This window comes from Natrix helvetica (genome assembly GCF_964273705.1).
Source record: "Natrix helvetica genome assembly, chromosome: 8".
Taxonomy (NCBI): domain Eukaryota; kingdom Metazoa; phylum Chordata; class Lepidosauria; order Squamata; family Natricidae; genus Natrix; species Natrix helvetica.
Window position 1 is genome coordinate 1,590,835 of NC_138559.1, and position 20,537 is coordinate 1,611,371.

Below are 20,537 nucleotides of genomic sequence, written 5' to 3' on the forward strand. Positions count from 1 at the left end.
CTCCCTGGTCCCCACCCCCAACTATTCTTGCTTACAGAAGTAAAACGTGCCTGAGTGAAGAGATTTCTTCGGTCATCACTTTTATTAATTCCATGGGCATCAGGGCAGAAGGGACACAGTGCTCATATTAACAATTTGAGAGGGGGAGGGGTAGAGAAAGAGAGAGACAAAACGAGATACAGAGAGACATAGAAAGGGAGAGACAGAGGCAGGAGAGAGAAAGAGACACAGAGAGAGACAGACAGAGAGATAGAAAGAGAGAGAAAGACAGAAAGAGAGAGAGACTGACAGAGACAGAGACACAGAAAGAGAGAGACAGACAGAAAGAGAGGCAGAGATAGAAATAGACAGAGATAGAAAGAGAGAGAGAGAGACCGACAGAGACTGAGACCGACAGAGAGACAGAGAAAGAAAGACAGAGACAGAGAGATAGAAGGCAAGCGAGAGAGAGAGAGAGACAGAGAAAGAGAGAGAGACAGAGAGAACAACAGAGACTGAGACGCAGAAAGAGAGAGAGGGAGAGGGAGAGAGGGAGAGAGAACTTCAACTTCCAGAATTCCCCAGCCAGCATGTCAGGAGTTGAAAAGGATTCTTATTATTTCACAGGCCTTTGGGGATTTGACTGATAGATTACGGGCTGCTTCTTCTGTTGGCCTTGAATCATCCCATCTTCATTCTGTTTGCTTTTATGGTTTTTAATTGAATTTTTAGTGGCATTTTTGTGTTGTTTAATGTTGGTTTTTTATGTTTTATGGACCGTGAACTGTCTGGAGTCTTGCAATGTGCCAGCATACAAGTGTTTGTCATAAATCAGCAAATAATTCAGCTGCTTCCTCCATCTCTCGACTATCTGGATATCATCATAAGTTACCTGTGAAAATTTAGCTGAGGCTGGGTGGGAAACGACACAGGTGGGTTCCAAAAGAAATGAAAACCTGGTGTAGGTCAGGTCAGGACTTGTGCTGTGGTTAGAAAAGAGGCAATAAAATAGACTCACAACAGTTCTGGGATGGGGGAATCTTCTGGCTTTTCTGTTTTTGAAGAGGTTGGGGGCTTCCTTCCACCTCCTTTGAAGGGGTCCCTCATTTGGAAAATGATAGAAATTAGAGCAATCTTATTTAGGTATTATGGTGCGTTTTGACCTCCGTCGCCTTCCATATATACAGGGAGGGAAACTCTGTGTGAATAGCTCTCTGAGCCATGGCAGCACAGTGGTTAGAATGCAGTACTGCAGGCTACTTCTGCTGACTGCCGGCTGCCTGCAATTTGGCAGTTCGAATCTCACTAAGCTTAAGGTTGTCTCAGCCTTCCATCCTTCCGAGGTCGGTAAAATGAGGAGCCAGATTGTTGGAGCCAATAGACTGACTCTATAAACGGCTTACAGAGGGCTGTAAAGGACAGTAAAGCAGTATATAAATCTAAGGGCTATTGCTATTGTTAAGCATGTGTGTGTGTGTGCCTCTACACACCCAGAACAATAGATTGACATTTTCCTTGCAGGAGATTATGGAATAACCCATCATGCACATGGTAATAATCTGATGCTCTGTGATGCAATCCTGCTTGGTTGCATTTTCATTTCTGTTAAATTGTTTGATGTGTTGTTCATAAAGAATTCTCTACTATAGAAGCTTCTGAATAGCTGCCATACCTCCCTTCCTCCCTTCCTTCTCTCTCTTTGTCTTTCTCTCTTTTTCTTTTCTCTCTCTCTCTCTCTCTCTCTCTCTCTCTCTCTTCATTTTTTCTTTCTTTCTTTCTCTTCCTTTTTCTTATCCCTGTTTCCCTGTTTTGTTTACCTAAAAGCAAGCGCCTCCAAGACAACAAAAGACGTCAACCACTCCTCCATCAGCTATCCAGGGACAGAAGGTGGGGTCTCTGACTCCACCATCGTCCCCCAAGACTCAGCGAGGTGGCCACCGGCGGATTCTAAGCGATGTGACCCACAGCACCGTCTTTGGGGTCCCTGCCAGTAAATCAACACAACTGCTACAGGCAGCAGCTGCGGAAGCAAGCCTCAATAAGTCCAAGTAAGTCTGGGGCCATCACCTGCTCCTCTTGGGGAGCCACAGGTAAGTTAGAGGACACTGAAATTAATTTAATGGGAAGTTTGAGGACTTTATAGTCGACCTAAATCCAGGGGAGAAGAAAGGCAATGAGAACAGATGACCCAGTCCAGATTATCTGAAATTCCCTTCTGAAGGAGCCATCTTGCCATCCTTTTCCAGCTACCTTCAAGCTGTTATCCTTGTTGCCCTGCAGCTTCCCTAAGTCCATGTTATTGTTGTTAGTTGTGAAGTCGTGTCCGACCCATTGCGACCCCATGGACAACGTTCCTCCAGGTCTTCTCCTCTGGAGTCCATTCAAGCTCACGCCGACTGCTTCAGTGACTCCATCCAGCCACCTCATTCTCTGTCGTCCCCTTCTTCTTTTGCCCTCCATTGTTCCCAGCATGAGGCTCTTCTCCAGGGAGTCTGTCCTTCTCATTAGATGGCCAGAGTACTTGAGTTTCCTCTTCAGGATCTGGCCTTCTAAAGAACAGTCAGGGTTGATCTCCTCTTGGACTGACCGGTTGGATGGCCTTGCAGTCCAAGGGACTCACAGGAGTCTTCTCCAGCACCAGAGTTCAAAGGCCTCCATTCTTTGGCGCTCAGCCTTCCTTATGGTCCAACTTTCACAGCCATCCATTGCAACTGGGAAAATCACAGCCTTGATTATATGCACTTTTGTTGGCCGGGGGATGTCTCTGCTTTTTAGGATGCTGTCTAGAGCTTTCCACTCTGGAACAAGTGTCTTTTAATTTCTTGGCTTCAGACCCCATCTGTGGCGATCTTGGAGCCCAGGAAAATAAAATTTGTCACTCCCTCCATTTCTTCCCCATCTATTTGCCAGGAATTGAGAGGGCCAGATGCCATGACCTTAGTTTTCTTAATGTTGATGGGGTCCATGAAGGGGGCTCTAAGTACATATGGCTGTGGAATTCCATTTAGCTGGAGCATTTCTTGGCTTTTATGTTGCTGCATTCCCAAGGACTGCAGGCAGCTTCCAGATCTCTATGGAGATTCTCCATCCTGCAGGTCCTGGTTGTCTCAAAGGTGCTTTTTAAAGAGGCAACTGGACTTTCTGGTTTTTTCTTTGAAGACGTTTCGCTTGAATGGACTGTGTTGTAGACTGGAGATAGATGATGTCGTATTCCCCTCCCCCTCTGTTGAGAGAGAGAACTGTTCAATTTGGACCCCTCTTTAAAACCAGCAGTCCTCTCTGTCTAGAAGGTGGACTTTGCTGTCTTCCAAAGAGCGGCCTGTGTCTTTTAAATGCAGATGGACAGCTGAATCTTGTCCTGATGAGTTTATTCTCCTTCGTTGTGCCATGCATTTATGAAGTGGTTGTTTTGTTTCCCCAACGTACTGATCTGCCCATGGCTCACTGCACGGCACTGCATATGCCACATTCAAATGGCAGCATTAGAGCCCAGCCATCAGAGGGCAGAAACAGTGCCCAGTCCAAGGCTGGAACAGTTAACAAGCGATGCCCAGCCCAGGGCTGTTTCAACAGAGCACCCAGGGTTCACACCTCTGCAAATTCAGCTGCAAAAGTCACCGGGAGCTTTTGTGTCAATCTCTATTTCTTGAATTGAGGTATCTCACAGGGATGTTGTAAAAAAGAAATAAAAGGAAGCGGCAGGGGGTGGGGAAGCCATGATCTACTTTATCGTCAGCTCATTAGAGAGCAAACAGGAGGAAGGTGAATCTGTCTTCTACTTTGCCAAAAATAATCCTGGAGAAAGATGGATTGCTCCAAGCAAGTGTGGATGCGTGAAGCCTGTGGTTTCTCTGCCTTGCTTTGGCTCAAAGCCGCCTTTTTTTATTGAAGGGCAACCACGTTTTTATGAGAATCTGATTATCTGAAAATTAGTTGAAGGAATCGCCCTGATGTTACCACCAATGCAGGGCTCACCAACCTTTTGGGACCTCAGGGACCATTAAATTCATAATTTTAAATCCCCTGGACCACTAGTATGAATTAGTGACAGGATGGGGGTCCTTCAGGCACTTAGCTTGGCCGTCCGTTAGCAGAGAGAAGCACCTGGGTCAACCCTCGGTTTGTTGTCCGTTGCAGGGAAGAATCTCAAATACAGCCAAGAATGAATGCTTCTCTTGTAGCCAGCCCGGGCGCTAGATCGGCCCCCTGCAAACTCTGTCTTCTGAGGAACCCAGTCGAAGTTTTGTGCACCACTCACTGAAGCGCCTGGACTCCCAGAGAGGGAGGGAGGGAAGGGCTGGAGCTACAAAACAGGCAGCCAAGCTAAGTGCCTGAAGGACCCCATGCCGTCAGCGAGTGGGAGTAATTGCTTAGGCGGGCTGTATCCAGCCCAAGGGTCGTAGTTTGAAGATCCCTGATTTAGTGCAATATAAAAAATGCAGAGATTTTTCTGCGGACCCCCAAACTTTTCTCGCAGACCACCAATTGTCCACGGACTACCAGTTGGTGACCACTGCAGCAATGGACCTTCTTGCGCCAGCGAAAATACCCAGGCATCTTTATGTCCCCCTTCAAAATATGTAAGAAAAGGGATTCTCTTTTGGCTGCTCTTTTCATGGTTTGTCTAATCCAGGTGTGTCCTAACTTGGGAATTTTAATTCTGGGAGTTGAAATCTACAAGTCTTAAAAGTTCCCAAGTTTGGACACCCCTGATCTAACTGAAGCCGAAGTGTTCAAAGGTCTACAGTTATAACAGGTTTTTTTTGTTCTGAGCTGGGAAAACTTAGTGCTCTCTTTGCTTATGTCTCAAATTAAGAAGATGTGTCGTCACGTCACTGGAAATACGGAAGTCAGCTTAATTTCTGTTCCTGGGTTTTCAAATATACTTCTAGATTGCTGCAGGCAATTTGTGTTTATATTTTCTACTTTATTTATCAAATTTATATGCCATTTTGTGGTTCAAGTGGCTTAGGGCAGTGGTGGGCGACCTTTTTTTTCAACTGAGCCAAATCTCGCCAAAACCACGATTGAAATTTATTTTGAGAGCCACATTTTTAAAACCAAAAATACATAGGATGGTACACTGTTTTTAGTTTCAATAAACTCTGGCATTTGAAGCACGCAAGTCTTAAAGCTGTCAAGTTACAAGATCCTTGTATCCCTAACCCTTTAGGAAAAAAACCCCAAGGGGTCTTCAAACCTGACAGCTTGAAGACTTGTGGACTTCAACTCCCAGAATTCCTCCTCCAGTCATGTTGGCTCAGGAACTCTGGCACTGAAGCATGCAAGTCTTAAAGCTGTCAAGTTGCAAGACCCTTGCACCCCTAACCCTTTAGAAAAAAACCCCAGGGTCTTCAAACCTGACAGCTTGAAGACTTGTGGACTTCAACTCCCAGAATTCTGAGAGTTGAAGTCCACCAAGGGCATCAATCATATTAGCCTAGGGATCTGCAAAATTGGCTCTTAAGACTGGTGGACTTCAACTCCCAGAATTCTGAGAATTGAAGTCCACCAGTCTTAAAACAGCCAACTTTGCAGACCTCTGTGTTAGCCCAAAGCCTGGCGCTGGGCGGGCCTTGCTCCCCCATTGGTGGAGCCCCAAGAAGCGAGGAGGGAGAAAAAGAGACGGAGGCCAAGGAGCTTCTCCCCCCCCCCCCGCAAAAATCTTATCAGGGAGCCGGCGGGCAGTAGCAAATTAGCTGATCACGCGGCGTGATCGGCTAATTTGCTACTGCCCACCCGGCTCCCCGGTTAGATTTTTGCTGGGAGGAGGCGGGGGGGAAGCTCCTTAGCCTCCGTTTCTTTTTCTGCCTCCTTTCCCTTTTTTCTTTTCAAGCGCCCCTTTCCCTTTTTTCTTTTCGACCCACAATGATTAGGGAGGATCCTGAAGCGAGGAGGGAGAAAAAGAAACGGAGGCTAAGGAGCTTCCTCCCCCCCCCCCCCCCGCCTCCTCCCAGCAAAAATCTAACCAGGGAGCCGGGCGGGCAGTAGCAAATTAGCCGATCACGCTGCGTGATCAGCTAATTTGCTTCTGCCCACTGGTTCCCTGATAAGATTTTTGCGGGGGGGGGGGGGGGGGGGAGAAGCTCCTTGGCCTCCGTCTCTTTTTCTCCCACCTCGCTTCAAGATCCTCCCTAATCATTGTGGGTCGAAAAGAAAAAAGGGAAAGGGGCGCTTGTTTTGAAGTGCCCGAGAGGAGGGAGAGGAGCGGGCGCCCGGCACACAGAAGAGCCACATTAAACTGTGTAAAGAGCCGCATGTGGCTCGCGAGCCGCGGCTAGCCGACCACTGGCTTAGGGTATATAGTCTTTTTTAAAAAAAATTATTGAACAATTTTCTTCATTTTGTAACACAATTTCAATCTTTACAATGCCCCAGCATCGGTATATCTAATGTGTACATACAAGTTATTTACATTATTTTTCCTTTTCTTTTATGTGAATATCTATTTTATACAGTATACTATTATTATCATTACATCATATATGTATGTATGTATGTATGTATGTATGTATGTATATATATATATATATATGTGTGTGTGTGTGTGTGTGCGTGTGTGTGTGTGTGTTTGTGTTACAACCCCTGGTATGCCATATATATGTATATGCTGGGTTTTTTTGTATTCGGGTCTTTTCCCGTGTAAGGTTATATATATATATATATATATATATATATATATATATATATATATATATATATATATATATATATATATATATATATATACATATACATATACATATACATATACATATACATATACATATACATATACATATACACATATATACACATATATACACATATATACACATATATACACATATATACACACACACACATATATATATATATATATATATATATATATATATATATATATATATATATATATATATATATATATATATATATATATATATATATATATATCATTTTTGTCACCTCTTAATTTACTTTAATCTTCTTGATCTTTACTTCTATTCTCCAACCAATTATACCATGTGTCTGAAATCAAATAGTATTCCGTTTCTCCTCTCTCCTTTATTTCCATTGTTAGCCTATCCATTTCTGTACAATCTAACACTTCTTTTAGGGTATGTAGCCTTGACAGGGCTTCCGTGGTCCTACGTGCCTAGTTTTGTCTGTGGCTCTTAGTGGCTTTAGTGAACAACCAACCACTGAAGTAGCCTTCCTAACTCTCAACTTCTTGGGCCGGCTCTCTCTCTAGGTCTGCCTCGACTACCCCTTCGGGGTCTCCGAGGACTTCTCAGCAAAATGTCTACAACCCACCAGATGTCTCTACTTGGAACCCTTTTGACGATGACAACTTCTCCAAGCTGACGGCAGAGGAGCTGCTGAATAAGGATTTTGCAAAACTGAGCGATGGTTAGTTTGGGGTTGATGCAGGAGCTGGATCAAAGCGTGCTGTTGAAAGATGACACGTGAAACAAGGCATTTTAGTGGCTTTTAGTTCAAAATGGACAAGCTGATTGTTGTGGTCTGCGGGTGGCCTGCGGAGCTGGTAGCAGAGTCAGACAGTGAGGAGGTTGGGGTGGAACATGGGCCAGTCCTGGAGGCTGGGGAAGGCTCGGACGAGGGCTCTGTATTGGAGGCAGAGAGGGGGCCAGGGCCATCTGGGAGTTATGTGCTGCCTCCGGAGCCTCCAGAGTTGGACATCAGTGAGGCAGAGGAACAGCGGGAGCCTGTTCCCAGTGCGCGCATGCGCAGAGCTGCCAGAAGGCAAGAACAGTTAAGACAGAAGGGACGACTCGGGAGTAAGGCTTGGCAATGATTGGCCCGTCCCATAAGACATAAAGGAGGAGCGAATGGGACATGAGCTTTTGCAGGAAGCAACTTTGTTCGTTCTGGTCCGTTTAAATTCTGAAGTTCCCTCCATGTGGCAAAGCTAATTGCCAATTAGGTCTTTGGCAGCTTTTCAAGGGAGATAAAGGTGGGTGCTTATCAGGCCTTATCCCGAAAGACTTTGGCAGACTTCTGTCTGACTCTTTACAAACTAATTGTGACTCATTACGGACTGTGAATGAACATAAGAGCGCCATTTTCACTGGCAGAGGCACCGTGGGCCGGTCCTTCGCTGTTTCCCAGGTGGTCCTGGGACCGGATCTGGCCCATGGGCCTTGTGTTTGACACCCCTGGCATACAAGCAATTAGAAATTGGCAGCAGCTTATAACATTGGCTGCCTGTCAGGGTTCCAAATAGCATCCAAAATTAAATCAGAGTCCAAGACAAAGTATTGCTCAAAGTTCCAGTTTATTAAGAGAGCCACGTTGGCACATCTGGGAAAACTCGAATCTGAAAGCTTCCCAGTTTTCCCCACCAGTTGAAAGTTCAAGATCACGCCCACAAGTCCATCCCATGGCCCAAACTCCCACTGCCATGCTGGCAGTTCCACCCATCCAGTTCCAGTCAGGTGCAGAGGTGCAAAGACAAAGGATGACCTTGGCTTTCTAGAAAGAATGTTGTTATGGCTACATTGCATCTAACTCCATACAATCCCTCCTCCCATTTTCCCACCATAGAAAATAATAGAAAGCATGCCAGGCCATAGACCCACAAGAAAAGATGGCTGCAGGCCTGACACTGCCGTTCCTTGGCTTCACCTTTCTCCTTTGCTCCACCTTTCCTCGCTGGAACTCTCGTGCAGAATTCCGTCGGGTTGTCCTGTTCTCCCCCTCCCTGATCTCCACGTAGTTATATCCCACCCCCAAGTGGTGGGTAACACACACAACATTGAATGACCGAGTCTTTTGAATTCCAGGTAAACCTCCTGAGAAGCTTGACAGTTCAACGGAGAACCTGATCCCAGGTTTTCAGGCAGCACCTTCCGCAGCGCAGTCGGACGCCTTCGGCTCTTCTCCTCTTGCACCCATATCAGGTAGGTTATGGGGCAGCCAGGAAGGACGGAGACTCATCCCGGGTTGATTTGGGTCTGTCAGGTTGAATCTTGTCTTGAACACAATTAAGCATTGTATGAGCAGCCATGAGATGAAAGAAGAAGGAAGCTTTCTTAGATCCTCAAGGCCTGTTGACTTGACTTCGCTTCCATTGGCTCTACCTCATCATGCTCGTCAAACGTCATGTAAACTTCAGCCCCACCACTGCCAATGTCAGTTTTCCAAAAGATGCTCTAATTAATTCATGAGCCTCGAGCCAAATTTCAAAAGAAGAGATCCAGTCATTTATTTGGAGCACCATTTTGGCAATACCCCATTGCAGTCAGATCTTACCTCATTTAAATTATGGCTGAACTTTGCCCCTGTTTCTTCCCTCCCCTCAGTCTGTGTCATAAATCACATTCTCCAACTAGATGCACTTTATGAGTTGTCAGCCAACTTGGGAACAGCGGGTTTATAGCAAAGATATTGAATCTGTGGCTCTCCAGATGTTGCTGCACAGCTCCCACTAGCCTAAGTCAACCCAGTTAATCGTGATGAATAAAAGGGAGGTTTGTTTTGTTGGCATTAGGAGGCGCACAGGTTTTCCCTGTCTTGAGCTGCACCAGGAAAAGTAAAACGTGATGGAGTGTTCTCCACTGCGAGATGGAATGTTACAAATTAAAGGTGAACTGTGTGCCAACTTTCAAATCCCCAGAAACGGATTGTGAGATATGGTTGGACACACATCCTGCAACATGACAGCCGTCAAGTGCTCCAATGGTGGCTACTAGGGAAACGTTTTGGAAACATTAGCTCCAGGGTTGTCCAGCTTGGCAACTTTTAAGAGTTTTGTGAGCTGGTCAAAGTTAGGTGCCCCGGTTTGAGCTGGCACAGGAGGTAGCAACTGATTTTGGAGATACTGAATGGATAGATTCAGCCTTGAGTGTCATTTGCTTCTATATCACTCAGAACTCTGGATTTCAAAAACTAAACTGCTTGGATACTGGTCATTTTAAGGAGGGTGCCTCTTCCATGTCTTCCTAGCTTCCTTCTGAGTCCAGTGCACTTGTTATCCTGCTGTCAATCAAAAAGGAAAGGTCAGGGTGTCATCTGTGGGGCATCCTCTGTGCTCTCAGTCTCTTTCAGCTCCTCCTTTGCTTCCTTTGTGTGTGTGTTGTGTGTGTTGAGATTATGCACTTCGATGAAGTTATTTTGGCCAATGTAGGAAACGTTTCGTTCTGTGTGGATACCAGGTGCATCGCCCCCCCCCCTTGTTCTCCACCTGTCTGGTTCATCTTTCTTTGGCTTTGCATGCCAACCCAGGGATTTATTGGTGTACCTAGGAAATCTAGACATCTTTAAAAAAAATTCTATAGACAAATATCTAGTGACACCTGTATTAATCCTAGATGATGCAAAATGTAGAGATGCGAAGCTGAGTTATTTTGTTTGTCTCTGTGATAAAGGTGGAAATTATAGCTTCAGATATTCAGGGAAAAAGCATATTAGAAAGGCATTGAACAAATCCAGTTTTTCTTTGCTGTCTTTTACTTTGCTTGACTCCATTTTCTTTCCTTCCTTCCTTTCTTCTCTCTACCTTCCTTTCCTTTCCCTTCTTCTTCCCTTCTTCCCTTCTTTCCAGTTGAAAAAACAAAAGATATTCTGGATACCAGCCCTCCACTTCTGGCTGTTCCTGACCCTTTCATTCCTCTTCCACTGTCAGATACACCAGGTAACTATGATTTATGTGAACAAGATGACATAGCAAAATGCCCATTAAAATGTAATGCCACTCAACAAGGGGGCAAGAGTAAGATTGAGTTTTTAATTTTATCAATTTCGCTATATATCTGTTTGCATGACCTTCCATCTATGTTTGACATAGATGATAAGATTTAGAGTTGTTTAAATAGTATTGTAATATTTTAACACAGGCTACTTTATTATCCATAAAATTTTTTATTTATTATTTATTTATTTATTTAAAACATTGATACAGTCACCCGTCTTACGTAGAACTCTGGGCAGTTCCCCATCTACAATTGGAACCGTATCAGAGGTAAAACAACATAATACCATATTACACCCTCTCGCCCTATGCCAGCGATGGCGAACCTTTTTTGGCTCGCGTGCCACAAGTGGGGGGAGCGCAGGGGGGGTCCTGTGTGGGCGTGCCACGCCCATAATGCAATGCACGACACCCCCCAGTGCGCATACACGCACAACAGGTGCGACACCCCAATTTTTACATGCTTTTTTCGCCCTCCGCGGGCTCCAGAGGCTTTATAGGAAAGGAGCCTCCCCTTTATAGGAAAAGAGCCTCCCCTGCCCCCCCCGGGAGGCCCTCTGGAGGCTTCAGGGACCGTCCGGAGGCTTCCCTGACGCCTTCAGAGCACTCCAAACGACCCTCCGAGCAAACCGGAAGTCACTTCCGGATTGCTCGGAGGGTCGTTTTAAGCGTTCCGAAGGCTTCAGGGACCGTCCGGAGGCTTCCCTGACGCATTTGGAGCGCTTAAAACGACCCTCCGAGGAAACCGGAAGTCACTTCCGGTTTGCTCGAGGGTCGTTTTAAGCGTTCCGAAGGCTTCAGGGAAGCCTCCAGATGGTCCTTGAAGCCTCCGGAGGGCCTCCGGGGGGGGGGGAGGCTGTTTTCGCCCTCCCCAGGCTCCTATAAAGCCTCTGGAGCCTGGGGAGGGCGAAAAAAGGCTTTAAAAAAGGGTGAAATCAGCTGTCCAGTGCGCGCATGCGCACTGGCCAGCTGACAGGGCAGCGCCTCGCGTGCCCTGACAAATGGCTCTGCGTGCCACCTGTGGCATGCGTGTCATAGGTTCGCCATCACTGCCCTATGCTATGCTGAGCCTTCACTGCTTTTCGGAAAGTTAGGAATGCAGAGCCCTGCCAGTCATCAAGGGCAAGAGTATTCCATAGGGCAAGGACTGTCACGAAAAAGCAGGTTTCTTAGCTCCTGTATGATGGCAAAATTTAAGGGAAGGATTTAGGAGAATCATATCAGATGGTCTTGGGGAAGGCAATGGAAGGTTAATCTCAAAGCCTATTTAAATACCAGCCTATGATTTATTTTATTTATTGCATTGCACATTCACATCAGATTTCTGTAAAAAGGAATATATGGTAAAATATAAAACAGAGAGTATAAAATCTGAAATCTTAATGGGAAAATTACAGGTTGCAAATTTAATGTTTTACTACATTTGTTGCCACCAGGAAATTAGTGAAATCTCGTTTATAAGCTCTGTTATGAAACTCTGTCACTATGGGTTTTGGATAGTTTGTTTTTTGACCCCACAGCCACAATTTGATGATGGTATTTTGCCCCTCTTCTAGAGGGCATCGGCATCTCTACCATGGCCAGTGTAAATTCGATTCAATGTTGTCCATCATCACGCAAGGGGCTGATCAAATTGAGGTTTTTGTTCTGGATTACCAAAATAAAAAGCAGTTCCGATGGTTCTCGAAGATGCCCGGAGTGGGGAGAAGATTGTACTTGTGTAGTCATGAACAGTTTTTCCAGGCCTAAAAGTTAATGACCAAAGGTGGGTCAGAGGCCTTTTTGTAGATGCTTAGGTATTTAGATTCTAAAAGAGATAGGTACTCTTCTTGCAAATTTTGGTTACCTTGACATCTCAATACTGGTTGCTGGTTGAAGGGCACCAGGCACATCTCCTGAAATCTTGGAGACCACCTAGATGGCTGAAGAACATTTTCAAAGCTTTTGTGTCTCTTTGGGGAGACTCATTGCTGTCTACCCAAGACTAGCAAAATTGAAGTAAATGATGCGGAGTCAGAGTCATATATGCCAAAGTGGGATTATGCATGATTTATGCAAATGCAAAGCCCAGAGGCTCCTTGGTGCTGATCATTCTGAGGTGTGTAGGGGGTACACATGCATGTCATTTGAGGGCGTCCCCTTGGGGATATCAGCTCTCCCAAATATGTGATTTGACTGGATTCTGATGAGATCATTTCTCCTCTCCAGCTGATGTCCCCCCAAAAAGGACTCTGCTGCAGTGGGTGCTTACTGGTTTAAGTTGCCCTTTGTGGTTTTTTTCTCTTCCGTAGTTGCAGAGTGAGTAAAATAGTTTGAAGTGTGTGTTTTTAAGTGTTTTGGTGCACCTTGATTCTAAGTGAAGCAAATAGCTGAACTGCTGCTGAATGGATTGCGTCTTGGCAAAGTCTATATCTTTCCCTCCCTCCATCTCTCTCTCTCTCTCCCCCCCCCTCTCTCTTTCTCTCTCTCTCTCCTCTTTCTCTCTCTCCCCCAATTTCTCTCTCTCTCTTTCTGTCTGTCTCTCTCCCAATTTCTCTCTCAATTTCTCTTTCTCCCCAATTTCTCTCTCTCTCTCTCTCTCTCCAATTTCTTTTTCTCCCAATTTCTCTCCCTCCCTCTATCTCCCTCCCCTCTCTCTCCCTCCTCTGAGCATTTATGTTTATGTATGTGGAATATTTTGCGAGGGCATCTTGATATCACGGGGTAGCTGTAAAACAGGAGAGGCAGCCATGAGAGTGATATTTCAACAGCCTATGCTGAAGCAGCTTGTCCAATGCTTCCCTAACAACACAAATCAACCCTCCTTCTCCTGCTTTGAAGTGTGGGGTGAAGGCATTGGGGGCCACTGAAGACAAGCAACTGGGGGAGTCCGTGTCTGCGTTCACTTTGTGGCTTGGCTTTACTTTGGCTGTAGCTTTGACCGGCTGGTTGAAGTGGGCGAAGCAGTCAGGCAGGATGTACGTTCCCACTTCCCGCTCAGCTCCCCCTTGGCCCCTGTGACCTTACATACTAGGAACCAAACTGTTCACATGGATATTTGATAGACAGGTGAAATTATCTCTAGGAGCTTGTTGAACAAGTACTCCTAGGAAGGTGCCTTCTTCCTATGGCCAACCTATTCTCCAAAGCCCCTGAAGGCAGGACAAGAAGCGATGGGTGGAAGCTACTCAAGAAAGATCCAACTTAGAACTAATGGGAAACTTTCTTACAGGGAGAACAATTAATCAGCAGAAGGGCTTCTGTCTGGAAGTTGTGGCTGCGCCAACATTGGAAATTTTAAAGAAGAGATTGGATTGTCATTTGTCTGAAATGGTGTAGGGTCTCCTGCTTAAGCAGAGTGTTGGGCTAGAAGACCTCCAAGGTCCCTTCCAATTCTGTTATATTCTGTTCTATTTCCAAATATGAAAATTAACTCAATGCTCAGACCGCAGGGACATAGATGGGTTTGTTGAGTTACTAGAAACCTCTTAAGTGCGATAAGGAAATTCCAAGCCACAGCTGTCAATCGGAGTTTCTCACCTCTTCTTGCATGACCCCTCTTCCCGAGCGCAGACTCAAGATGTCCATCTCCGCTTTGCAAGTCCTAACCCTTCTCTCCTAACCAAACATTTCCATTTTATTTCCTGGAGGTTCTAAAATGTATGGAATTCAGATTTCAGTAGGATCCATAAAATCTTCCTTCTTTACACGCTGTAGAAAGTGTTGGGTACAAAAGGCTTTCGTGCATCTCTTCCACAGTCATCAACCATAATTCATATTAACTCAAGTATTTTAACTCGGATATTTATACATGTTACCATCATCATACCTCCATTTACATTTGACTATAATTGTTTAAACGTCTTTCATTATAAAATATACCAAAATTTAATACATAACCACATACTGGCATTTCATTTACTATTTCTAAAATCCTCCAATAACACTGAATCTTTATATCAAATTCTAGCTAAACATCCATAATATTCAATAACAAAATCTTCTAATCCTCCTTTCCAAATCACTGTTTATACAATTTACATCCAGGTTCCTTATGTTGTATACACACACACACACACACACACACACACACACACATTGTTATCATTATCCCTTCTTTATTTGACTATATCCTGCATCATAACATTTCCCCCCTAATAATCAAGACTTAACTGTATCTAAGTTCTTCTTTATTAACCTTTATATATAATCCAAAAGGATTTCTAATCTTCCTTTCATGGGTACCGTTCAATATTCATATCCAATTATTACTTATGATAACACTACACATTGTATACATTATTATCATTATCAATTATTTATTTAACTACATCTATTGTCACTAAATTTCACTAAGTTTAACTAATTTTAAATTATACTCTTCCATCAATCAACCTGTATCTTTCCAGTAGCAAAACAGTCTCATATCTTCTGCCATTTATGGTGTCAGTCCTCTAATCATCTCCTTAATCAACTTTGTATGGACTCCTCTTAGCAACTCCTTGCTTACAAAATCTCTCATGTAATTTTGATGCCCTTCTATTTTCTTAATCAACTTTTCTTTGATTGCCGGTAGTGTTATCAATGATGTTACTAATAAAATTTCTCTCTTTAAATCCATAAATTCTTTTGTTTTTTCTTCTTCTGTATCTTGCCATCTGGGGTACAGTTTCCCTCCATTTAATTCCTCTTTCAGTATTCCACTCTTTCCATTTTCAGAAAAAAACCAATCGCCATAAATATCAGCAAATTTATCAGGAGGAGGCACCAACATCGCGATGATACGGACGTGCGGTCTCAATGCTCCGAGACCGCTGATACTTTTGCCGCTGGGTGGTCCAATCGGACCTAAACCATCCCGCAGAGACGGTGAACAGGAAGAACATCTTGCTGATCTCAGGGACATCGCAAAGTCCCTGATCGATCCAAGAGAAGTTCTTCAAGCCGGCGACAAAAAACCCAGCCATTAGTCTGATGAAATCGGGACGGCTCCAAAACAGAAGGATATGGAAAGAGAAAGTGTTAGATATTAACACTAGCTACCATGGTTTCCATTCTGGTCCTCTGTTCCGGCGGGAATAGAGGTTTAAACTGATTGGCTAAGAGGTCTGACAGCTCCTGTTAGAGCGGCCTCCAGCAGTAACCAAGAAAGAAACCACTCAACTCCATTTTTCAGAATTAAGAGTACTTTTACTGGTTATGAGTAGGAAGCAGCTAGCAAAGCAAGATCTGAGGCAAAAGCGTGTGTAATCATAGATATCAATATGTGACCCAACTCGCTCCCCCTAGTAACCCCAACCCCCAGTCCAATCCGCACACCCCATAGGTGTCATGTGGGCTGCAGCTTCAAAACCCATCATCAGGTTGGTATGCCGGATGGTTGGCCTTGGCGGCAATTCCACTATCTGCGGCAGTAGATGGTGAGAAAATCACTCCCTTCTTCATTCACTCCTGTGCGCTTCCCCTCCCAAATACCATATCATCTCCCCCTCCCCATTTCAATGGCAGCCGAAAGCAAGCAGCAAAGCAGAGCCTGATAGCTCCCTATAAAAGGAGAGCTGTCAGACCGAACAGTTGCTGGATTGTACACACTTGACTGTTATAATAAAGAGATGTTGTTGCGTTAAGCCTGAGTCTGCCTTCTCAGTGCCCTCTGGCGACGAGGATGGGATTGAGAGGCAGATAGGCGAAGAACGAACAATGAGACATCCAGCAAGTAAATCCAGCCCGGAGCATTGGCGCAGCATCGAGCGACCATTTTGAGTGGCAAATTCGAATTGCCTCAGACAAGAATGGCCATGCATGCCCCCCCAACTCCATATGACCCGGTGGCCGAACACTGGGAATCGTATATGCTGAGGTTCGAATGCTTCCTCAAGGCAAACGACCTCATCGGGGTTCCCGACTCTCGCAAGAAAAACCTCTTCCTGTGTTACTGCAGCCGAGAGGTCTTCGAAATGGCGAAGGAACTGTCGGAGCCAACTCCGATCCAAGCGGTCCCTTGGGCGGCGTTACAACAGACTCTAAAAACTCACTACACACCCAAACCTTTGAGGCACGTCCGCCGCCATGAATTCAACGTGCGGAACCAAAGAGAAGGAGAGTCCATTAACCAATAATTTGCGGCCTTGCGAAAAGCAGCAACATATTGCAACTTCCGTGACCTGGACGACCAAATTTTGGACCGCTTAATCTGCGGAGTGCGGGACATTAACCTGCAGAGACATCTGCTAGCCAGATCGAACATGTCTCTGCAGATCGCACTTGATGAAGCCAGGGCGTCCGAATCTGCTGACAAGTCCATGGAAGCCTTGCAGCGCCAGCACAACACGCCACAAACCGCGCAAAAGCAAACGTGTGTACATCATTGGCCGCTGAACAAGAACCCTCTGACAGCGAAGACGATGACAGCTACTGCATGCGCAGTAGCTGCACAAAACCAGCGCGAAGATTCAACTCGCGCCTGCCGCCCTGCGCAAGCTGCGGAGGGGACCATGCCCGGTCTATCTGTCGGTTTCAGGACGCAACCTGTCAGCGTTGTGATAGGAAGGGGCATATTGCTAAAGTGTGCTGGAGCGAATTCCCTGCCACCGCTTGGCAGCCAAATTCAACCCGCCAACAGAGGCCCAACCCAGGGGCCTGGCAGAAAACCCAAGGGCGCCCAGAGAGAGAACCCAAACTGACCTATCAAACCACGATAGGTCAAGTCCGCACAAGGCGGCCAAAAAAGCTGAAAGTCACAGTCCTCATTGAGGATGCTCCCTGTAAGCTTGAAGTCAACACTGGATCGTCACTAACGATCATCACTTGGTCGACCCTGAAGCAAGCCAGATATGATGTTGCGCGACTACCAGGGGAACCGAGTCCCCATCGTGGGCCAGGGCACCTTCCGGGTGCAATTTAAAGGCATCAGCACCCAGCTTGTGGTGGAGGGGGGGAGGGGAAAGAACATTCCAATAGAGGGTTGTCTTATTACATCGGTCGCGGGGAGGAGGGGATGCGAGGACAGGAGAAGACCACAACGTCGGTTGGGAGACACCCGGTCGTTTGTACCAACCCCCGCAATCTAGGTGGTCAGGAACTACAGAGCCAGGGCCTGAGGCTGATGCTCTGCAATGCAAGGTCCGTGACCAACAAGGCCCCCCTCATTAATGAGCTGATCTCAGAGGGGGAGCTGGACCTTGCAGGGATAACGGAGACCTGGTTGGGCCACGAGGGTGGTTTACCCCTCGTGGAAATGTGCCCACCGGGTTTCCGTGCATTCCATCAGCCTCGGGCCCTGGGTAAGGGTGGTGGGGTGGCGGTAGTTATACAGGAATGTCTAGAGCCGAGGGAGTTCACTGTACCTCAGATACCCGGATGTGAGTCCCTTGGTGTGAAATGGGGCCCAGGGAGGCAGTGGGGCTTGCTGATTGTATACTTGGCTCCTCGCTATGTGTCAGCAGCCCTGCCCGAGCTCCTCGAGCTGATCTCAGAGACGGCAGTTGAGACCCCCAAGCTTGTGGTTATGGGGGATTTCAACTTGCCGTCGACGGGGGAAGCATCCGAGGTAGCTCGGGAGTTCATGGCTTCCATGACAGCCATGGACCTGACCCAATTAATTCAGGACCCCACACACGAAGGTGGCCACATTCTGGACCTTGTTTTTGTATCTGAACAGTGGACGAGTGATCTGGGAAGAGGGGATGTAACCATTACCCCCCTGTCATGGTCAGATCACTCATGTCTCCGGCTGGACTTCCCTGGCGCTACCCCCCACCGCGAGGAGGCAGAACCAAACTGTCCAAGTTGGTACCGCCCCAGGCGCCTGATGGAACCGGATAGGTTCCAGACGGAGCTTGGGCCATTCCCTGTAGCCCTGACCCGCTCTCGCTCCGAGAACCTAGTGGCTGCCTGGAATAGGGCGGCCGCTGGGGCCCTGGACCGAGTTGCGCCTTTGCGGCCTCTCCTGCGGCGACGACCCACCCGGGCTCCTTGGTTTACCGAGGACCTGAGGGTGATGAAGCGCCATAGGAGACGCCTAGAGGGCAGGTGGAGGTCCTCACGCTCCGAATCTGACCGAACACAGGTAAGAGCCTATTCACGGACTTACCTTGTGGCATTAAGAGTGGCCAAACGCAGACATTGCGCCACTCTTATTGCGTCCGCCGATAACCACCCTGCCGCCCTGTTTCGGGTGACCTGCTCTCTCTTATCACAGAGGACGCGGGAAGCCCCTTTACAGGGCAGAGCAGAGGAGTTTGGGGAATATCTGCAGGACAAAATCGCTCAGATCCGGAGCGGATGGGCCCCCTTCAGTGGACCAGAGGAGCCGCCAACAGTGAGTCTTGTGAGACCATTCTGGGAGGAGTTTGATTCTGTTGCCCCCGAGGATTTGGATAGGTTGCGTGGACGGCTGCGACCGACCACATGTTTAATGGACCCGTGTCCCTCCTGGTTGGTACTGGCATCCTGGGAAGTGACACGAGGCTGGCTACTGGGCTTGGTGAACGCCTCTTTGAGCGAGGGGTCCTTGCCTGCCGCCTTGAAAGAGGCGGTGGTGAGGCCCTTACTCAAGAGGCCTTCCCTTGACCCGATGGAGCTAGCTAATTATCGTCCAGTCTCCAACCTTCCCTTTTTGGCGAAGGTTGTAGAGAATGTGGTGGCACAGCAGTTTCCACGACACCTTGAGGAATCCGATTATTTAGACCCACGCCAGTCCGGCTTCCGGCCTGGACACAGCACGGAGACGGCCTTGGTCGCGTTGGTCGATGATCTCTGGAGGGCCAGAGATAGGGGTTGTTCCTCTATCCTGGTCCTATTAGATCTCTCGGCGGCTTTTGATACCATCGACCATGGTATCCTATTGCGCCGGCTGGGGGGGATGGGAGTTGGAGGCACCGTTCTGCGGTGGTTCGGCTCCTACCTCTCTGACCGGACGCAATGTGTGTTGGCAGGGGGGCAGAGGTCGACCCTGAGGTCACTCACTTGTGGGGTGCCTCAGGGGTCGGTCCTCTCGCCCCTTCTGTTCAATGCATATGTGAAGCCGCTGGGGGAGATCATCCGTGGTTTTGGGGTGGAGTATCATCTGTACGCTGATGATACGCAGCTGTACATTTCCACCCCAGACCACCCCAACGAGGCTGTCGAGGTGATGACCCGGTGTTTGGAAGCCGTTGGGGTCTGGATGGGGGACAACAGACTCAAGCTCAACCCCTCCAAGACCGAGTGGCTGTGGCTACCGGCACCCCGGTTCAGTCAGTTGATTCCATCACTGACCATAGGGGGCGAGCAATTGCCCCCTGTGGAACGGGCGCGCAATTTGGGCGTCCTCCTAGATGCCCGGCTGTCAATGGATGACCATGTGGCAGCCGTGGCAAGGGGGGCGTTCCACCAGGTTCGCCTGGTGCACCAATTGCGCCCCCTACTGGACCGGGATGCCCTACGCACGGTCACTCATGCACTGGTGACGTCGCGGCTGGACTACTGCAATGCCCTCTACATGGGGCTTCCCTTGGGATGCGCTCGAAGACTGCAGCTAGTCCAGAACGCAGCTGCGCGGGCTATTATGGGGAGTACTAGGTACTCCCACGTAACACCGCTCCTGCACGAGCTGCACTGGCTGCCTGTGGTCTTTCAAGGTGCGTTTCAAGGTGTTAATTACTATCTTTAAAGCGCTCCATGGCTCAGGACCTAGGTACTTGCGGGATCGCATCCTACCACACACTTCCCTGCGACCGATTCGCTCTCACAGGGAAGGACTCCTCCGGGTGCCATCCACTAAGCAATGCCAACGGGCGGCGCCTAGGAGTAGAGCCTTCTCTGTGATGGGCCCAACCCTCTGGAATGACCTCCCCCCCCCCCCCCGATATCAGAACCACCACCGACTTCCGCTCCTTTCGACAAA

General features: G+C 47.3%; 1 protein-coding gene across 21 annotated transcripts in view; it reads left to right on the forward strand.

The window, feature by feature from the left end:
- AAK1 (AP2 associated kinase 1) overlaps positions 1-20,537 on the forward strand; it is a 99,795-nt gene that overhangs the window by 47,975 nt on the left and 31,283 nt on the right. For 13 of the 21 annotated variants that reach the window (XM_081960939.1, XM_081960958.1, XM_081960957.1 and 10 more), the window contains exons 14-17: positions 1,804-2,027; positions 7,214-7,371; positions 8,766-8,882; positions 10,526-10,615. In XM_081960939.1, coding sequence (XP_081817065.1) covers positions 1,804-2,027; positions 7,214-7,371; positions 8,766-8,882; positions 10,526-10,615 — 589 coding nt within the window. The remainder of the gene's footprint in view (positions 1-1,803; positions 2,028-7,213; positions 7,372-8,765; positions 8,883-10,525; positions 10,616-20,537) is intronic. The other 8 variants (XM_081960956.1, XM_081960959.1, XM_081960943.1 and 5 more) reach the window with 1 other exon arrangement.